At 38.2% G+C, this 16,642-nt stretch overlaps 1 protein-coding gene across 1 annotated transcript; it reads left to right on the plus strand.

Annotated features, from left to right (window-relative positions):
- PM20D2 (peptidase M20 domain containing 2) lies at positions 1 to 15,329 on the plus strand. The gene is made up of 7 exons (XM_025925884.2): positions 1 to 738; positions 2,828 to 2,976; positions 9,967 to 10,109; positions 11,411 to 11,565; positions 13,677 to 13,812; positions 14,836 to 14,943; positions 15,156 to 15,329. Exons 1-7 carry the CDS (start codon positions 283 to 285, stop codon positions 15,308 to 15,310), a joined length of 1,302 nt encoding a protein of 433 aa, XP_025781669.1. The 5' UTR covers positions 1 to 282; the 3' UTR covers positions 15,311 to 15,329.
- Positions 15,330 to 16,642: the final 1,313 nt, after the last annotated feature.

The raw sequence follows: 16,642 nt of genomic DNA on the forward strand, positions 1-16,642 counted from the left end.
CAAGGAGATGAAAGCGAGAGTCCCAGAACACCTCTCTTCCCAGCGCTCCCGGCCCGGGGCGGAGCACTTGCCAGCCAAATGAGGTGGGAACCTTGTACCCGGCGAGGCGCTGGAGGCGGGGCCCCGGGACTGTTCCCCCCGGGAGCAGCGGAGCTGCGCTGTGGGCCCCTCCCGGATTCTAGCGGACCCCGGGCGCGGGCACTGGAGCGCGTGTGCAGTTAAAAGGCAGCTACCGAGCGGGCAGTCGAGCGGAGTGTTCGCGGGTCACCGGCTGCAGGCGCGATGAGACCGGGAGAGGAGCGGCCCTTGGAGGGGGGCGCTTGCAGCGGCGTCTCCCAGCTGGAGCTGCTGAAGCTGCGCGCCGCGGAGCGCATTGACGAGGCGGCCGAGCGCCTGGGGGCCCTGAGCCGCGCGATCTGGAGCGAGCCCGAGCTGGCCTACGAGGAGCACCGGGCCCACGGCGTGCTGACGCGCTTCTTCGAGCGCGAGCCTCCAGCTGCCTCTTGGGCAGTGCAGCCGCACTACCAGCTGGCCACGGCCTTCCGCGCAGAGTGGGAGCCGCTGGGGGTCCGTGCGGCGCGGCGCCCGCTGCAGCTGGGCTTCCTCTGCGAATACGACGCGCTGCCCGGCATCGGGCACGCCTGCGGCCACAACCTGATCGCCGAGGTCGGGGCGGCGGCCGCGCTGGGCGTGAAGGGGGCCCTGGAGGGGCTCCCCGGGCCGCCTCCGCCGGTGAAGGTGAGGTGGGGTCCTGGCGCGGGATTTTCATCGCCTGCCCAGACCGGGTCGTACCCGGGGACGGCGGGACCCGGCGCTTCCCGTGCGCACCTGCCGCCTCGGAGTCCCGGCCTCGCTTTTGCCAGAAGGCAGAACTCCTGGATCAAAGTCAGTAGTGCTTGAGGTGCCGACCCAGCGACTTTTTGCAGATTTTTGTTTCCTCTTCTGTAGTTGTAAACGATTGAGTAGACTGGCCCTAAGGAAAGAACTTAGGACCAAGCCTGGTTTTCGTTGTGATTTATTTTTGGTAACAGAATTAACTGCGATTTGCTGACGAGGTTGTGCAATCTCTGGAAGAAGTAGTTATTGTAGGGAAACCTCCAGCCCCTCTTTATTAGGCTCCAAAACCTCTTTTGTTTGTGGCAGTCATAGGAGCTGTTGTGATTCGAATCGTTGGTATTTGGATAGGAATTTTTCAGTCATTGCAACTACCAAACCTTCCCTCAAAAATTGGAGAAGTGAATGAATACTACATAGATGAGTTCATCCTTAAGTTTTAATATTTATTTCATGATATTAAGAAATTTCTCCTTTAAGTGGGGAAATGTCATTTATGCTTGTTGCAGGGCAAGTTTAATCTCGTGTTACTGTGTTTTTTCAGATGGTATTCTTCATTCTGCGAGCTAATTCAATCATCAACATTTGGCTTAATAAGGGCAAGGCTGATGTTTTATTTTCATATTCTATAGCCCATTTTTTTCCCAATGTCAGTAACTTTTCTCTTTTATCTTAACAGTTCTATCTTTTGTAGCTTTTTCTCTTTAGCTGCCTTCTCTTTTCAGCTTCTGGCGGCTTGTTTTTTGCATCTGGGTAGGTTTTTGTTTTGGGGGGGCGGGTCCTTTGCTATTGCATGAAACACGGGAGAGATTTAATTTTAACCAGACTTATGAAAGTTTCAGAGACGTCAGCAAGATTTAACTTGAAGTCATCAAATTTAAGGAGTCAAGGGTTCAGAGTAGAAAGCAGGTTCAATTATGAGTTCGAGTGCTTTGTAACTTCCAAAGAAGGCTCGACTTTGGGAAACGTACACCTTTGAATGGTAATGCACAGTTTTAGCAAGGTTATCAGTCCTCTCTTAAAATGGAATTTATGTTGATTCCCTTAACAAGCCAAGACTTTTTCCAATTTGTTTCATTGTATTCCTGTATATGATCTTGAAAGTGTATTAGTTGTTTATAATTTTTCTTTGCTTTTAAAAATTGTTTGAAGAAGTTAAGCTTAAATATCAAAGTAAAATGTTTATTCTGTAAAGTTCTCTTTTGTTTAATTAGGTGTTTGGTGACCAGTAAATCTGCCTGGTTGAACTGGTGGAATCGAATTAGTAAGTTTGTGTAATAGTCGGCTGTTTCTAACTGTGGTGTTAAGGTTTATTTAATGTTCTTTATAAAGGTTTAATGAGTTAAGATCTTTTAATGAGTTAGCTCAGTAAGGAATCAAGAGTTCAGGTCTGAGGATCAGAACATCTAATCCTTGCTCTGCCTGGAGACTTGCAGTGTGTCCTGGGACAAAACACTTCACTCCATGCCTCAAAACCACCATCTCTGACATCCCTGAAATGATGACATATACTGCTCACCTACCTCACAGGGTTGTTGTGGGGATAACTAATAAGCAACTGGAACGTTCCTAACCAGTAAAGTGTTTATGAATAATTATATACATTACTAAAAGACTTAGTCAAGAAGAAGCTTTAAGAAATAAGTCCTAAAGAATTTTGAGGAATTAATTCAGTATATAGTATTTATCTTTTTTCATCTTTGCCTTTAGTTATATAAAATTGAGTTATAAAATTAGGAAAAGTTTCCTGGTGCAGCTTTAGTGCATACTTTGTGCCAAATTGGTATAACACTGTAAATTTAAATGTGTAGTTAACTTAGCACCGTAGATTTATGCCCACTGCATTATTTAAGTGTCAGAGAACAACACCTCTCTCCATAGTTCAAGGACTTTAATGTAGGTTGTGAATACCTATGCAAGGGAACCTGTTTGATATTTTCCTGCGAGGATTTTGTTGTTGTTGTTTTGCTCTGACACAGGTATATCCTTCTAGGTAGTTGTCCTGGGAACGCCTGCAGAAGAAGATGGTGGTGGCAAAATTGATTTAATTGAAGCAGGGGCTTTTAAAAATCTTGATGTTGTTTTTATGGCCCACCCATCCCAAGAGAATGCTGCTTATTTACCTGATGTGGCTGAACATGAGTGAGTAATCAAGTTGAAATAAGCTCCTTAGTGGAAAAGACTATTAAGATATTTCTGTGTCCTAACTGGAGACTAAAACCCGGTACTTATATATTGAAAAGTAAGTTGAAAAATGATGATGTGATGCCTTACTTGATTTCCATTGAATAACATTTGGTAAGCCTCTTCTATTTGAGATGGTGTTTGTAATTGGACTATTAACCTAGTGCACGGGGCACCTGGGTGGCTGAGTCGGTTAAGTGTCCTGACTCTTGATTTTGGCTCGGGTCATGATCTCATGGTCGTGACACTGAGCTCCGCATCAGGCTCCAGGCTGAGTGTGGACCCTGCTTGGGATTCTCTCTGCCCCTCCCCTGTGTACATGCACACTCTCTCTCAAAATAGATAAACACTAAAAAAATAGTTCCTAAAAAGCATTAAGACTAGCAAACAGAATATGTTGACGCTTGTATTCTATTCTGAACTATCTGAGAGCAATTAGGTTTCTAGAAAACATCTATCCTTTGACATGGGTTGTCTTTGCAATTGAATAGATTTGTAAGAGGCAGCTTTATTAGGGGCACCTGGGTGGCTCAGTCGGTTGAGCATCCGACTTCGGTTCAGGTCATGATCTCACAGCTCGTGGGTTCGAGCCCCACGTCAGGCTCTGTGCTGACAGCTCAGAACCCAGAGCCTGCTTCAGAATCTATGGCTCCCTCTCTCACTCTTTGTCCTTCCCCTGCTCATGCTCTGTCTCTCTCTCTCTCTCAAAAATAAATAAACATTAAAAAAAAAAAAAGAGGCAGCTTTATTAGACTTGGGAAGAAAACACACTTCTCTAGTTTACTTCTTGTAATTTGAGTTCTTTGCAAAGAGGGTAAATTATATTTCTGAGAGAAAAGACAGAAACTAGCTGTGGATTTTAGTGGAATTTGCATCTGTACTCTTCTGATTTGTCCGGTGCCGAAACATTTTATTTAGTTTCCTGTATGTGGAAGAGCTCACTTTTTTGGATCGCTGAAGTGGATTGAAGTTTGCACACCAGAAGTTTCAGTCACAGTAGTTAATGGGCCAGTCACCGGGCCAGTCTCCAGGAGCCACTGTTGATCTGCTTCGGGAAAACCACATGTTCTCCTCTGTGGGAGCTAGGGAGTGATAAAACCATTGCAGCTGCGCTTCTAGGTGGTACTCACGTATCTTCCAGCTCAGAATGACCCGAGGCCTTGTTTTCACAGGATGACCATTTTAATCTTCCTTCTTATCACCAAGAGTTGATGCTGTGGCAGCAGGAAGAATCTTTCAACTTTGGTTTTGGGGGTAGTGCATACTGGAACACCTGCAGAGGATCTTAGAGGTTAGAAGTCTCTGCCAAGGCCTCTGGCTAGAAGAGGCCTGCAGCTGTAGGCTTACCAGCCCGTTAGCCTTCTAGGACTTCGAGTTGGGCTTCTTGGCCTTGATCCATCAGCCCAGTTGGCCTCAGGCCTTTTCTTAGTCTCTGGCTTCTTAGAGTTTTCATTGGCCATCTGTTAAGATGGAAAAGGGAACAAGAATACAAACTAATTTTTGAAAATATTATGATCTTTTCATCCTAAAAATCTCCAACAATAAGTAAGATAAAACAGTATGTTCATATTGACCACCTTTCCTGCATCTTGTCCCTTCTTGAGAGGCATGTATCCTTCCAGGACTTTTTTTTTTAACGTTTTATTTATTTTTGAGACAGAGAGAGACAGAGCATGAACAGGGGAGGGTCAGAGAGAGGGAGACACAGAATCTGAAATAGGCTCCAGGCTCCGAGCCATCAGTCCAGAGCCCGACGCGGGGCTCGAACTCACGGACTGCGAGATCGTGACCTGAGCTGAAGTCGGATGCTTAACCGACTGAGCCACCCAGGCGCCCCCTTCCAGGACTTTTTGAGCATAGTTATAAACCTAAATAGGTACATATATAAATTGAATTTTAAGGGAGGATTCTTTTTTCCCCCTTAAATATTCTGCTAAATATATTGTTGGTCTGGCTCTTCCTTTTGATTTTTTTAAGTTTATTTATTTATTTTGAGAGACAGAGAGGGAGTACCAGTGGGTGCATGTGCAGGGTAGGGGCAGAGAGAGAGAATAATCCCAAGCAGGCTCCACACTCAGCACAGAGCCTGAAGCAGGACTCAATCCCACTAACTGTGAGATCATGGATACTCAGTGGACTGAGCCACCCAGGCACCCCCCCGTCAGTTTGTTTAAAATACACTTTTTGTCTTATTTTTCCTTTCCTTTTCCTATGTTCATCTGTTTTGTTTCTTAAATTCCACATGAGTGAAATCATATATTTGTCTTTGACTTATTTCGCTTAGCATAATACATTCTAGTTCTATTCACGTTGTTGCAAATGGCAAGGTTTTATTCTTTTTGATTGCCAAGTAATATTCCATACTTTGGCTATTGTTGATAGCACTGCTGTAAACATTGGGGTGCTTTGAATCATCATTTTGTATCGTTTGGGTAAACACCTAATAGTGCAGTTGCTGGGCCATAGGGTAGTTCTATTTTTAATTCAAAAAAATTTTTTAATGTTTTATTTATTTTTGAGCGATAGAGACAGAGCACGAGTGGGGGAGGGGCAGGGAGAAGAGACACCGAATCTGAAGCAGGCTTCAGGCTCTGAGGTGTCAGCACAGAGCCCGATGAGGGGCTTGAACTCACAAACCGTGAGATCATGACCTGAGCAGAAGTTAGATGCTTAACTGAGCCACCCAGGAGCCCCTATTTTTAATTTTTTGAGGAACCTCCATACGTTCTTCAGAGTGGCTGTACAGTTTGCATTCCCACCAACGGTGCAAAGTGTTCCCCTTTTTCTGCATTCTTGCCAATGTCTGTTGTTTCCTAGCCATTCTGACAGGTGCAAAGTAGTATCTCATTGTGGTTTTGATTTGTATTTCCTTGATGATGAGTGATGTAGAGTATCTTTTCAGGTGTCTTTTAGTATCTGGATGTCTTCTTAGGAAAAGTGTCTATTCCTGTCTTTTGCCTATTTCTTGACTGGATTATTTATTTTTTGGGTGTTGAGTTTGATAAGCCTTTTTAACAGATTTTGGATACTAACCCTTTATCTGATATGTCATTTGCAAATGTCTTCTCCCATTTTGTCCATTGCCTTTCAGTTTTGTTGATTGTTTCCTTCACTGTGCAGAAGGCTTTTATCTTGATGAAGTCCCAATAGTTCATTTTTGCTTTTGTTTTCCTTGCCTCCAGAGACCTGTCAAGTAAGAAGTTGCTGTGGCCAGGGTCAAAGAAGTTGTTGCATGTTTTCTCCTCAAGGAGTTTGATGGTTTCCCATCTCACATGTGGGTCTTTCATCGATTTTGAGTTTATTTTTGTGAATGGTGTAAGAAAGTGGTCCGGGTTCATTCTTCTGCATGTCACTGTCCAGTTTTCCCAGCACCATTTGCTAAAGAAACTGTCTTTTTCTCATTGGATATTCTTGCTTACTTTGTCAGAAATTAGTTGGTCATACGTTTGTGGATCCATATCTGGGTTTTCTATTCTGTTCCATTGATTATGTGCCTGTTTTCATGCCAGTACCATACCGTCTTGATGATTACAGCTTTGTGTAAAACAGCTTGAAGTCCAGAATTGTGATGCCTCCAGCTTTGATTTTCTTTTTCAACATTACTTTGGCTATTCAGGGTCTATTCTGGTTCTATACAAATTTTAGGATTGTTCTAGCTCTGTGAAGAATGCTGGTGTTATTTTAATAGGGATTGCATTGCACGTGCAGATTGCTTTGGGTAGTATCAACATTTTAACAACATTTGTTCTTCAAGTCCATGGGCATAGAATGTTGTCTTTTCCATTTCTTCGTGTCTTCTTCAATTTCTTTCATAAGCTTTCTATAGTTTTTCAGCATACAGATCTTTTACCTCTTTGGTTAGGTTTATTCTTAGGTATGTTATGGTTTTTTGTAGAATTGTAGATGGGATTCGTTCCTTGATTTCTCTTCATGCTGCTTCATTATTGACATACAGAAACGCAACCGGTTTCTGTATGTTGATTTTATATCCTGCAACTTTGCTGAATTCATGTATCCGTTCTAGCAGTTTTTTGGTGGAGTCTTTCGGGTTTTCCGCGTAGAGGATCATGTCGTCTGTGAAGAGTGAAAGTTTGACTTCTTTGCCAATTTGGATGCCTTTTATTTCTTTTTGTTGTCTGATTGCTGAGGCTAGGACTTCCAGTACTGTGTCGAATAACAGTAGTGAGAGTGGACATCCTGTCATGTTCCTGACCTTAGGGGGAAAGCTTTCAGTTTTTCCCCATTGAGGATGATATTAGCTGTGGGTCTTTCTTATATGGCCTTTATGGTGTCAAGATATGTTCACTCTATCCCTTTCTTGAGGGTTTTTATCAAGAAAGGATGCTGTATTTTGTCAAATGCTTTTTTTTTTTGCATCTATTGAGAGGATCATATGGTTCTTATTCTTTCTTTTATTAATGTGGTATATCACGTTGATTGATTTGCAAATATTGAACAGGCCCTGCAGCCCAGGAATAAATCCCACTTGATCATGATAAATAATTGTTTTAATGTACTGTTGAATTTGGTTGCTAGATCTTGTTGAGAATTTTTGCATCTGGGTTCATCAGGGATGTTGGCCTATAATTCTTCTTAGGGGGATCTTTGGTTTTGGAATCAAGGTAATGCTGTCTTCATAGAATGAGTTTGGAAACTTTCCTTCCATTTCTGTTTTTTGGAACATTTTGAGAAGAATAGGTGTTAACTTTTCTTTAAATGTCTGGTAGAATTCCCCTGGGAAGCCATCTGGGCCAGCATTCTTGTTTGTTGGGAGATTTTTGATAACTGATTCAATTTCTTTGCTGGTTATGGGCCTGTTCAAATTTCCCATTTCTTCCTGTTTCAGTTTTGGTAGTGTGTGAGTTTCTAGGAATTCGTCCATTTCTTCCAGATTGCCCAGTTTGTTGGCATACAATTTTTCATAGTATTTCTTATAATTGTATTTTTGTGGTGTTGATTGTGATCTCTCCTCTTTCATTTGTGATTTTATTTATTTGGGTCCTTTCCTTTTTCTTTTATGATAAAGCTGGCCAGGAGTTTATCAGTTTTATTTATTCTTTCAAAGAACCAGCTCTTAGTTTCATTGATCTGTTCTACTGGTTTTTTTTTTTTTGTTTGTTTGTTTGTTTCTATATTGTTTATTTCTGCTCTAATCTTTCTTATTTCCCTCCTTCTGCTGGCTTTGTGTTTTATTTGCTGTTCCTTTTCTAGCGCCTTTAGGTGCCTTTAGGAGTGAGGTTAGATTGTGTATTTGGGACCTTTCTTGCTTCTTGAGATAGGCCTGAATTGCAATATACTTTACTCTTAGAGGGAGACAAACCATAAGAGACTCTTAAATACAGAGAACAAACAGGGCTACTGGAGGGGAAGGGGGTTGGGAGGATGGGCTAAATGGGTGATGGGCCTTAAGGAGGGCACTTGTGATGAGTACTGGTGTTGTATGTAAGTGATAAATCACTAAATTCTGCTCCTGAAACTAATACTACATTGTATGTTAATTAACATGAATTTAAATTACTAAAATAAATAAAAAGTAAAATATGCTCTCTAAAATGTTTTAAAATACACTAAAAATACTAATGCTGAAAAAAATAACCATTAACACTTATTTTCCTATAGTTAGTTGTATGTTAATTATACTTAGATTTGAACCCTGAAAGAAATGGTGCTAGAGCCATTTTCATAAAGGTCATCCTCTTCCATTTTATATTTATCACCAGTTTTGTTAAAATTCCAGTTTCAAGGTGATGGTGATAAGATATATATCAAGGAACTAACAAATATCCTAAAATCTTAAAAATATATTTGGATGCTTTTAACTTGTTTTTATTTTGCCAGCAGAATGTTTTGAATTCATCAAGGAATATGAGCATGCCAAGGATTCTTGAATCTAGTTTGTTAAAAAAAAAAAAAACTAAGTCTAGAATAGCTTTTTGGTAATTTAAATGTGGGTACTATTACTTAGGCTTAAAAAGTGTTGCCTAGGGGCGCCTGGGTGGCACAGTCGGTTAAGCATCCGACTTCAGCCAGGTCACGATCTCGCGGTCCGTGAGTTCGAGCCCCGCGTCAGGCTCTGGGCTGATGGCTCAGAGCCTGGAGCCTGTTTCGGATTCTGTGTCTCCCTCTCTCTCTGCCCCTCCCCCGTTCATGCTGTCTCTCTCTGTCCCAAAAATAAATGTTGAAAAAAAAAAAAAAAAAGTGTTGCCTATACAAGTCATCTTTATAAATAACTATTTAATATGCAATCCTTTCTTTAACCCTTATTTTTTATTGTATCTGAGTAGTTAAATTGGTATGAGAACTATTTGGAAGTGCAGTAACATAACTGATAAAATTTTGAGATATTAGTGATGCAGGTGTTTTGGAACACTAATAAAATGTTGGTCAGGAACAACTGACTTAATGCTAGAATATCTTAGGATATTGTGAGTGTAATCTGGTATTCAGAGGTTGTCTTAATTCATTTCAGATTGTCACCTATTTCTGTTTTCCTTCACCTGCCCTCCCCCACTTAAGATAGAATTATCTGAGTTTCGCAGACATTTTATATAGAGTTATTACTATGCAGTGTAGAAGGAGACAGGAGCCCTCTTTTTGTAATTCCAGTGCCTAATACAGAATTGCATGTTTGTTTGAATTGAGTTGTGTACAAATTAAATTTCTATTGGGAGTTGGTTGAACAAAATTCTCTCTCTCTCTCTCTCTCTCTCTCTCTCTCTCTTTTCTCTTTTTTGGAATGCTTTCTTTGTGTCAGTCACTGTATTACATAATAGTAAACTACAACTAAGGTATATAAATTGCTGTGTTATTTCTACAAATGATTTGCAAATAAAAATTCCAGCAGTGTTACTTAATTCTGAATACTTGTTGGGTAATTCTAATTACGGTACCTGGATTTTCTTTAGTGACTTTGAAAAGAGTAATTCCAAATGATGTTTTGTTTCCTAGTGTGATTGTGAAATACTATGGAAAAGCGTCTCATGCTGCTGCATATCCCTGGGAAGGAGTAAATGCATTAGATGCTGCTGTTCTCGCCTACAACAATCTGTCTGTGTTGAGACAGCAAATGAAACCAACCTGGAGAGTTCATGGTACGAATGTCAAGTATGTTGTGTAATGGATGGTGCTTAATATATTTCAGTGCCATGTAATTAACATTTGATTTTTAAAAATTGTAAACATTTTATATACTTTATATGAATATTCCGAACTTTTTAAACAGTTTCCAAAATTCATGTGACAGGATACTAGTATGTTTGTATGTGTTGGCTAAGAAAACAATTAAAAAAGTATTTATGTATAAATGGAATGGTCATTTTGAGTATTAGAGATAATGTTTTATGTAAGGATGTACATGTTTTCTGTGGGTATTTGAAAGTTGGATCTTGATTTTCCAGTTATCCTCACTGTTTTTTAATGGTAACAAATCATTTTCTCAATTTAAAAAAGTTATGGTTACTGGTTTTATTTTCTCAAGTGCTGATAAAATGAGTAACATCTTTTTAAATTATGTGTATCACCTTAATGTAACTACAGTAATAAAGTATGATCTTAAAGGTATGAATTTATTTTTTAGTTATTTTCTTATGATTTGGGAAACTGTTATACTTTAATATCTATTTTTTACCTGATTTTGTTATAGGCTTAAATTAGTTTGTAATTGCACTTTGACCAATGTCCTACCTTAGTTTTTCTAAGAGAAACATGTAAAAATAATTAATAATTTTTAAAGCAGATCAAATAAATTTAGATTTTGTGTATCTATTTCAGTTATTATTTTGAATGGATAAATCTTTCCTCTCAGTGTAGTTCCAAATAAATGTATTTGTTTTGACAGTTAATAGCACTTAGTGATGTTCGACCTGCATCGGTTTCTTGCTGGTATAAAAATTATGTTCCCAGAGCTAAATACCATTGAAAATATTCATAGGAATCTGGAAATACGAGGATAATTATAGAACCTTGTGCCATTTTTTTTTCTTTTAAGTCAAAAGTTTATCAAAACGTACAACTATTACTACTTTATTAAGCCTACTGAAATAAACTCTTTCAGAAGTCTTAAGATTGTTATAAAAGTTTCTAAGAGTTTCTTTATAATCATGCAACATAATTTCTCAACATCGTTAAATTCCTTAGAATTAAGTATGGATAGACAATTTTTTATCTCTTAGCCAGAAAGCATTGCCCTATGTATAGAAACTTTTGTACAAAAAAAAAAAAAGAAAAGAAAAAAATTTTGTACAGCACATCAAAAATCATTGATTGGTATATCTGTGAAGCTAATAAATTGAAATTGTTTTTCTTCATGTACATATTGAAAATTCTATGGGTGTATTTAAACTTAAAGAAATGGTCTCCAAGCTCAATTTCAGTAATTTGGTTCTTTTTATAGGCATAATAAAAAGTGGTGGTGTAAAACCCAATATCATTCCGTCTTATTCTGAATTAATCTATTACTTCCGTGCACCCTCAATGAAAGAACTTCCAGTTTTGACCAAAAAGGCAGAAGATTGCTTCAGAGCTGCAGCTTTGGCTACTGGGTGTACAGTAAGAACTTTTAAGAGTTAATATAAGTTATAATCAGAGGTATATCTATATGGGCTGGAGTTAAGTTAGAGTATTATTAAATTAGATTAGAACCTAACTTGCCCCTTTTTCATTTGGCAATGTTTAGAGTATGTAAGATCAGTTGAGTGAATGGGTGATGTGAAAGTCTTTAATTCATACTTGTTTTACTCAGTGCCCACATAGAAAGGACTATAGTCATCTTATTGCACTGTAATTAGAATAATTCTTGATAATGCTGAGTTCCCTGCCTTTTTGCAAGATATAGCTTTCCTTATTGGCAGTTGTGTTTTCAGAATTGCTCAGTATAGTTCCTATAAAGGGAACTTTATGGCAAAATCAGCAAAAGCTGTTTCGGGTGAAATTATTAGATATGTGCAGTAACGATATAAATACTTATGGCTTGCTGGAATGAAAGTTAAAATAGATGCAGAAGTTAGTGAAGAAATATTGTTCATTTAAACCATAAAGTCAGTGACGTTTCTGTGCCAGTCACGTAGGGTATACAGCAGAACGAGAAGTTTCAGAATTACATCAGTCTTTTCCTGGGCGGAGGTTGTAGTCTAGTGGGAGAGACAGGATCTGGGTCTGTTCCTCTCAGCCTACTGATTTGGTAACTTTAGAAAACACCATTTAATAACTTTGGGCCTCCATTTTCTCTTGAAAAAGGGAGATAATAATATACTTTATGTTCTTGTGAAAATTAAATGAGAGAATATTTGTTAAGAGTTAGGGCCTAGACCTCATACTTACAACTTATTTGTTTCTGCTCTCAGATGTATGATTTGTTCACATAGTAATAGTGTCTCACAGTACTAGTGATTCTCAGCATATATGGTAAGTGTCCAGAGAGTAAAAAATTAATCCTTTGTCCCTTATTTATGAGACCAGTGTTCTAACCCCTGAGCTACAGAGCCAATCCTTTATCCCTTATTTATAATTATAAATATAAATATTGATAGAATAAACACATGAACTATTACCGTTAACTCCGAATCTCAAGGCATAATATTCCCTTAGGATAAGGTTCATTGTTACTGGATTTTAATCTATATTTTAAATAGTCTCTTAATAACTTTTTATATTTTGGCTGACTTGTAATACATGAATGACTATTATATATTATAAGTATGTTCTTTCTTTCTTTCTTTCTTTCTTTCTTTCTTTCTTTCTTTCTTTCTTTCTTTCTTTCTCTCTCTCTCTCTCTCTTTCTTTTTTTAAGTTTATTTTGAGTCAGACTCAACCAAATGAGTCACCTAGATGCCCCGGTTGTCATTATTTCTAGCTTAGATGTTGCTAAGAGTAGAAGAAATGTCAGCTCTGCCATTTTATAATTGACTTTTACTAATGCTATGGCTATTGCCTTTAGTTTGTGGAACTATTATCCATTTTGATTTAATCAAAACTAAATCTATAAATCCTCTTAACTGTATACCTATAAACTGCTTATAATTCTTGACACACTGAAACGCTGAAGTTAATAAATGAGGACATGGGGTTCCTGATGGCTCAGTCGGTAGAGCATGCAACTCTTGATCTCAGGGTTGTGAGTTCGAGCCCCACGTTGGGTGTAGAGATTACTTTTAAAAATAAATAAATAATAAATGAGGACCGTAGCCAACCCTTCTTCATCATAAACCTGTCTCTCCTAGGTACCTTTATATCTTTTGGACCAGTTATTGGTGTCAGTGTTGGCTTATATTTTGAATATGAGTAAAGCTTAATTTTTTTCTTTAAGAGGCTGCAGTCTAGAGCAGTGTTCCTCAGTGTCTGCTCTTTAGACCACCTGCATCAGAATTACTTGGGGGTCCTGGTTAAAATGGAGATTCCTGGGCTTCCCCCACACCCTATATAAGTTACCGAAGTTGAGACTTGCTGGGAGAGTGAGGTGACATCATGTTGTTTGGTGCATATGTAACATGAAGGGGATAGGGCCTGAGGGAAGTCTTATTACCGATTTTTTTAAGGTAAAATATTTAAGAGAATTTATATCTGTAAGGGAAAGTGTACCCTCTTAAACCTCTTGCTGATTTGAAAATTAGATAGTGAATTTGAGTTTTTTATTTCAGAATTTGTCTTACGATTTTTTTTAGGTAGAAATTAAAGGTGGAGCACATGATTATTACAATGTTCTTCCCAATAAGAGCCTATGGAAAGCTTATATTGAAAATGGAAAAAAACTGGGAATAGAATTTATTTCAGAAGATGCAATGTTGAATGGCCCTTCAGGTAATCAGGTTCTTTCATATATACTATATTGCACTGTTTGAGGAAGGAAAATACCATCTTTGGTTAGAGGGTTTTGTTCGACAGCTTTGGAGGTAGGGAGGTATTGCTCTTAACAATATTTTTCACAAACTTAATGGTTAGGGGAACGAAACTAAAGAACTCTTCAGTGAATGTAAAGTGTTAAATGAGCAGATTTGTTTTTAGAAATAGCGTACTATTTCCTTTGTATTCTAAATAGTTCTAGTGTTTAAATTTGCTTAGTTCTAATTTTAAAGTAAGCTACTTAAAGGAGAAATAGAATTTTAATTCATTGTCAGTCCTCAGTAAGGCTAGCAAGTAGTTATAAGGAGGCATGCCAGTTGCTGAGGAGTAATTATTATGGTTGTTTACTACTAGTTGTTTAGTAAACAACTTAGAATTTAAATAATTATATTGAGGACTATTTTAGAGTTTTTCCTTTTTAAAAGGATCATTTCTAATATGTTTCCATGTTAGAGATGTATCTACTAAAATATAACAATAAATGCTGATGAAGTGGACTCAAAAAGACTTGGCCATAGAAATGGGGTGTTGATGTCATTTACTGAGATAAGGAGTTCAAGAGAAAGCAGGTTGGGGTATGCTATGTTGGTATATATTATTAGTATGTTAAGTTTGATGTGCGTACAGGATTTCTAAGGGGAACTGTTCAGTAGACTGTGGAACCCCCAAATGATGCCTAGGTTGGAGATGTAGGAGTTGGCAATATCTGAAAAGTAACTGAAAACACAGGAGTATTTGGTGTGCTGGTGATTGCCAGCACTTAGGAGACAGGTAAAGGAAGCAATTTAGAGGAGACAGATAGTGACCAGAGAAAAGGCCAGACAATCAGGAGAAGTCAAGTCATGGAAGCCAAAGGAGTAGAGAATTTCTAGAAGGAAAGGAGTGGCAAATCATGTCTGGTGCTATAGAGATTGGATACGTACAGTCTGGCATCTATTGGACTAACAATTAGAAACCCATGGATTGTCTTACTTTTCTAAGGATCTACTGATTTTGGAAATGTTACTTTTGTGGTTCCTGGGATTCATCCATATTTTTACATTGGATCTAATGCCTTGAATCATACAGAACAATATACTGAAGCTGCAGGTATGTGTTACTAGAAGTGAATGTGTGGACATATGTTCTCTTTTTGTGGTAATAGCTCCATGTTTTTTCATTAGCTAACTTTACCTCAGAAAATACTGTATTCTGGTGGGCATTTCAAGAGGTGGTTTAGATATCGAGAGCTAACCTGAAAACCAGTGTATAAGTTTATCATAAATAGGGTGGTTTCTTCATTTATTTTCTCCACCTTTTAGGGTCACAAGAAGCTCAGTTCTACACTTTGCGTACGGCCAAAGCTCTGGCAATGACTGCGTTGGATGTTATTTTTAAACCAGAGTTGCTGGAGAGAATCAAGGAGGACTTTAAATTGCAACTTCAAGAAGAAGAATTTTTAAATACAGTAGAATAAAAGGAAGACCTAGGAGCCACTTATGGATCATTAAGAAGTACTGATTTTTTTCTTGAATCTTTTTTAATAATGGAGGAGGGCATGCTTAATTTTTAGTCTTAAGGGAATCAAATTCCTCTTACCTGAAGAGGGAGGCCATGATCCATGATGCAGAGAAAACACATTACCTCATATCTAAAATGAAAAATTTTCAGGGGCGCCTGGCTGGCTCATTCGGAGGAGTGTTCAACTCTTGATCTCATGTGGTTGTTGAGTTTGAGCTGATACGTAATGGCATTTCTTTTCTTTTCTTTTCTTTTCTTTTCTTTTCTTCTCTTCTCTTCTCTTCTCTTCTCTTCTCTTCTCTTTTCTTTTCTTTTCTTTTTTTTTAAGATTTTAAGTAATCTCTACATCTGACATGGGGCTCAAACTCACAAAGCCACAAGATTAAGAGTTGCACGCTCCTCTGACTGAGCTAGCTGGGCACCCCTGTAATGGCATTTCTTTTTCTTTTTCCATTTCTTTTGCGATGGCATTTCTTAATCTGGATGATCCATGGCTTATCAGTGATAATATTTTATAAATTCATATGTTGTGGAGCTATATTTTAAAAGATCAGGGGATTTCAAACTTTATATTTAGAATTGATCCATGAAAGATTTTTTTTTCTTTCTTTCTCTTTCTTTCTTTCTTTCTTTCTTTCTTTCTTTCGGTATAGGATGGTAAAATAATTTTAAAATTATTTTAAAATTTAAAATTTTTAAATTCAGATTCTAAATTTAGGAAAAGTTCATTTTGAACATCTGATTATATCTATGTTGACTTAGAGAATCTTTTCATTGATAGTAAAAGCAGGATTTTAATCAGAAATGCTGTGGGAAACAACTAGAAGTTCAGTACAAAGAATAAGCTTCAGTTTTACCATTTGAAGGAAAATGAATATTTTTTTTTTTTTTTTACATAATTAACTCTGAGAAGTGGCATTAAAGTGCTATTCCTAATTCTGTATTTCTGTACTAGGAAAACATATAGACAGATAGGGTTAGACTTTTCCTGTGAAGTGTTTGCTTGGTAGCATATTCTAGAGGGACTTACTGAGAAAGGAGCAATGTCCATTTGCTTTGAGTGTCAGCGTCATGTAACTGGTCACCTCTACCCAGCAGCCCTATTCAGATTTCTGCTCAGAAGTCAGCCTGTCCAGTTTACTGAGTTTAAGGGACAGAATTCTAAGCCTTCTTAGGCCCCATGCTCTCTCAATATTAATTTAAAAGTATTCTAAGTTTTTCTTGGTTCTTAGTGTGAGTTTCTTGAACATGGTAAAAGAATGTGAAAAAAGTACCTGGTAAAACAAAT

The sequence above is a fragment of the Puma concolor genome, chromosome B2 (genome assembly GCF_028749965.1).
Source record: "Puma concolor isolate L17-30 chromosome B2, mPumCon1.1.hap2, whole genome shotgun sequence".
NCBI classification, from domain to species: domain Eukaryota; kingdom Metazoa; phylum Chordata; class Mammalia; order Carnivora; family Felidae; genus Puma; species Puma concolor.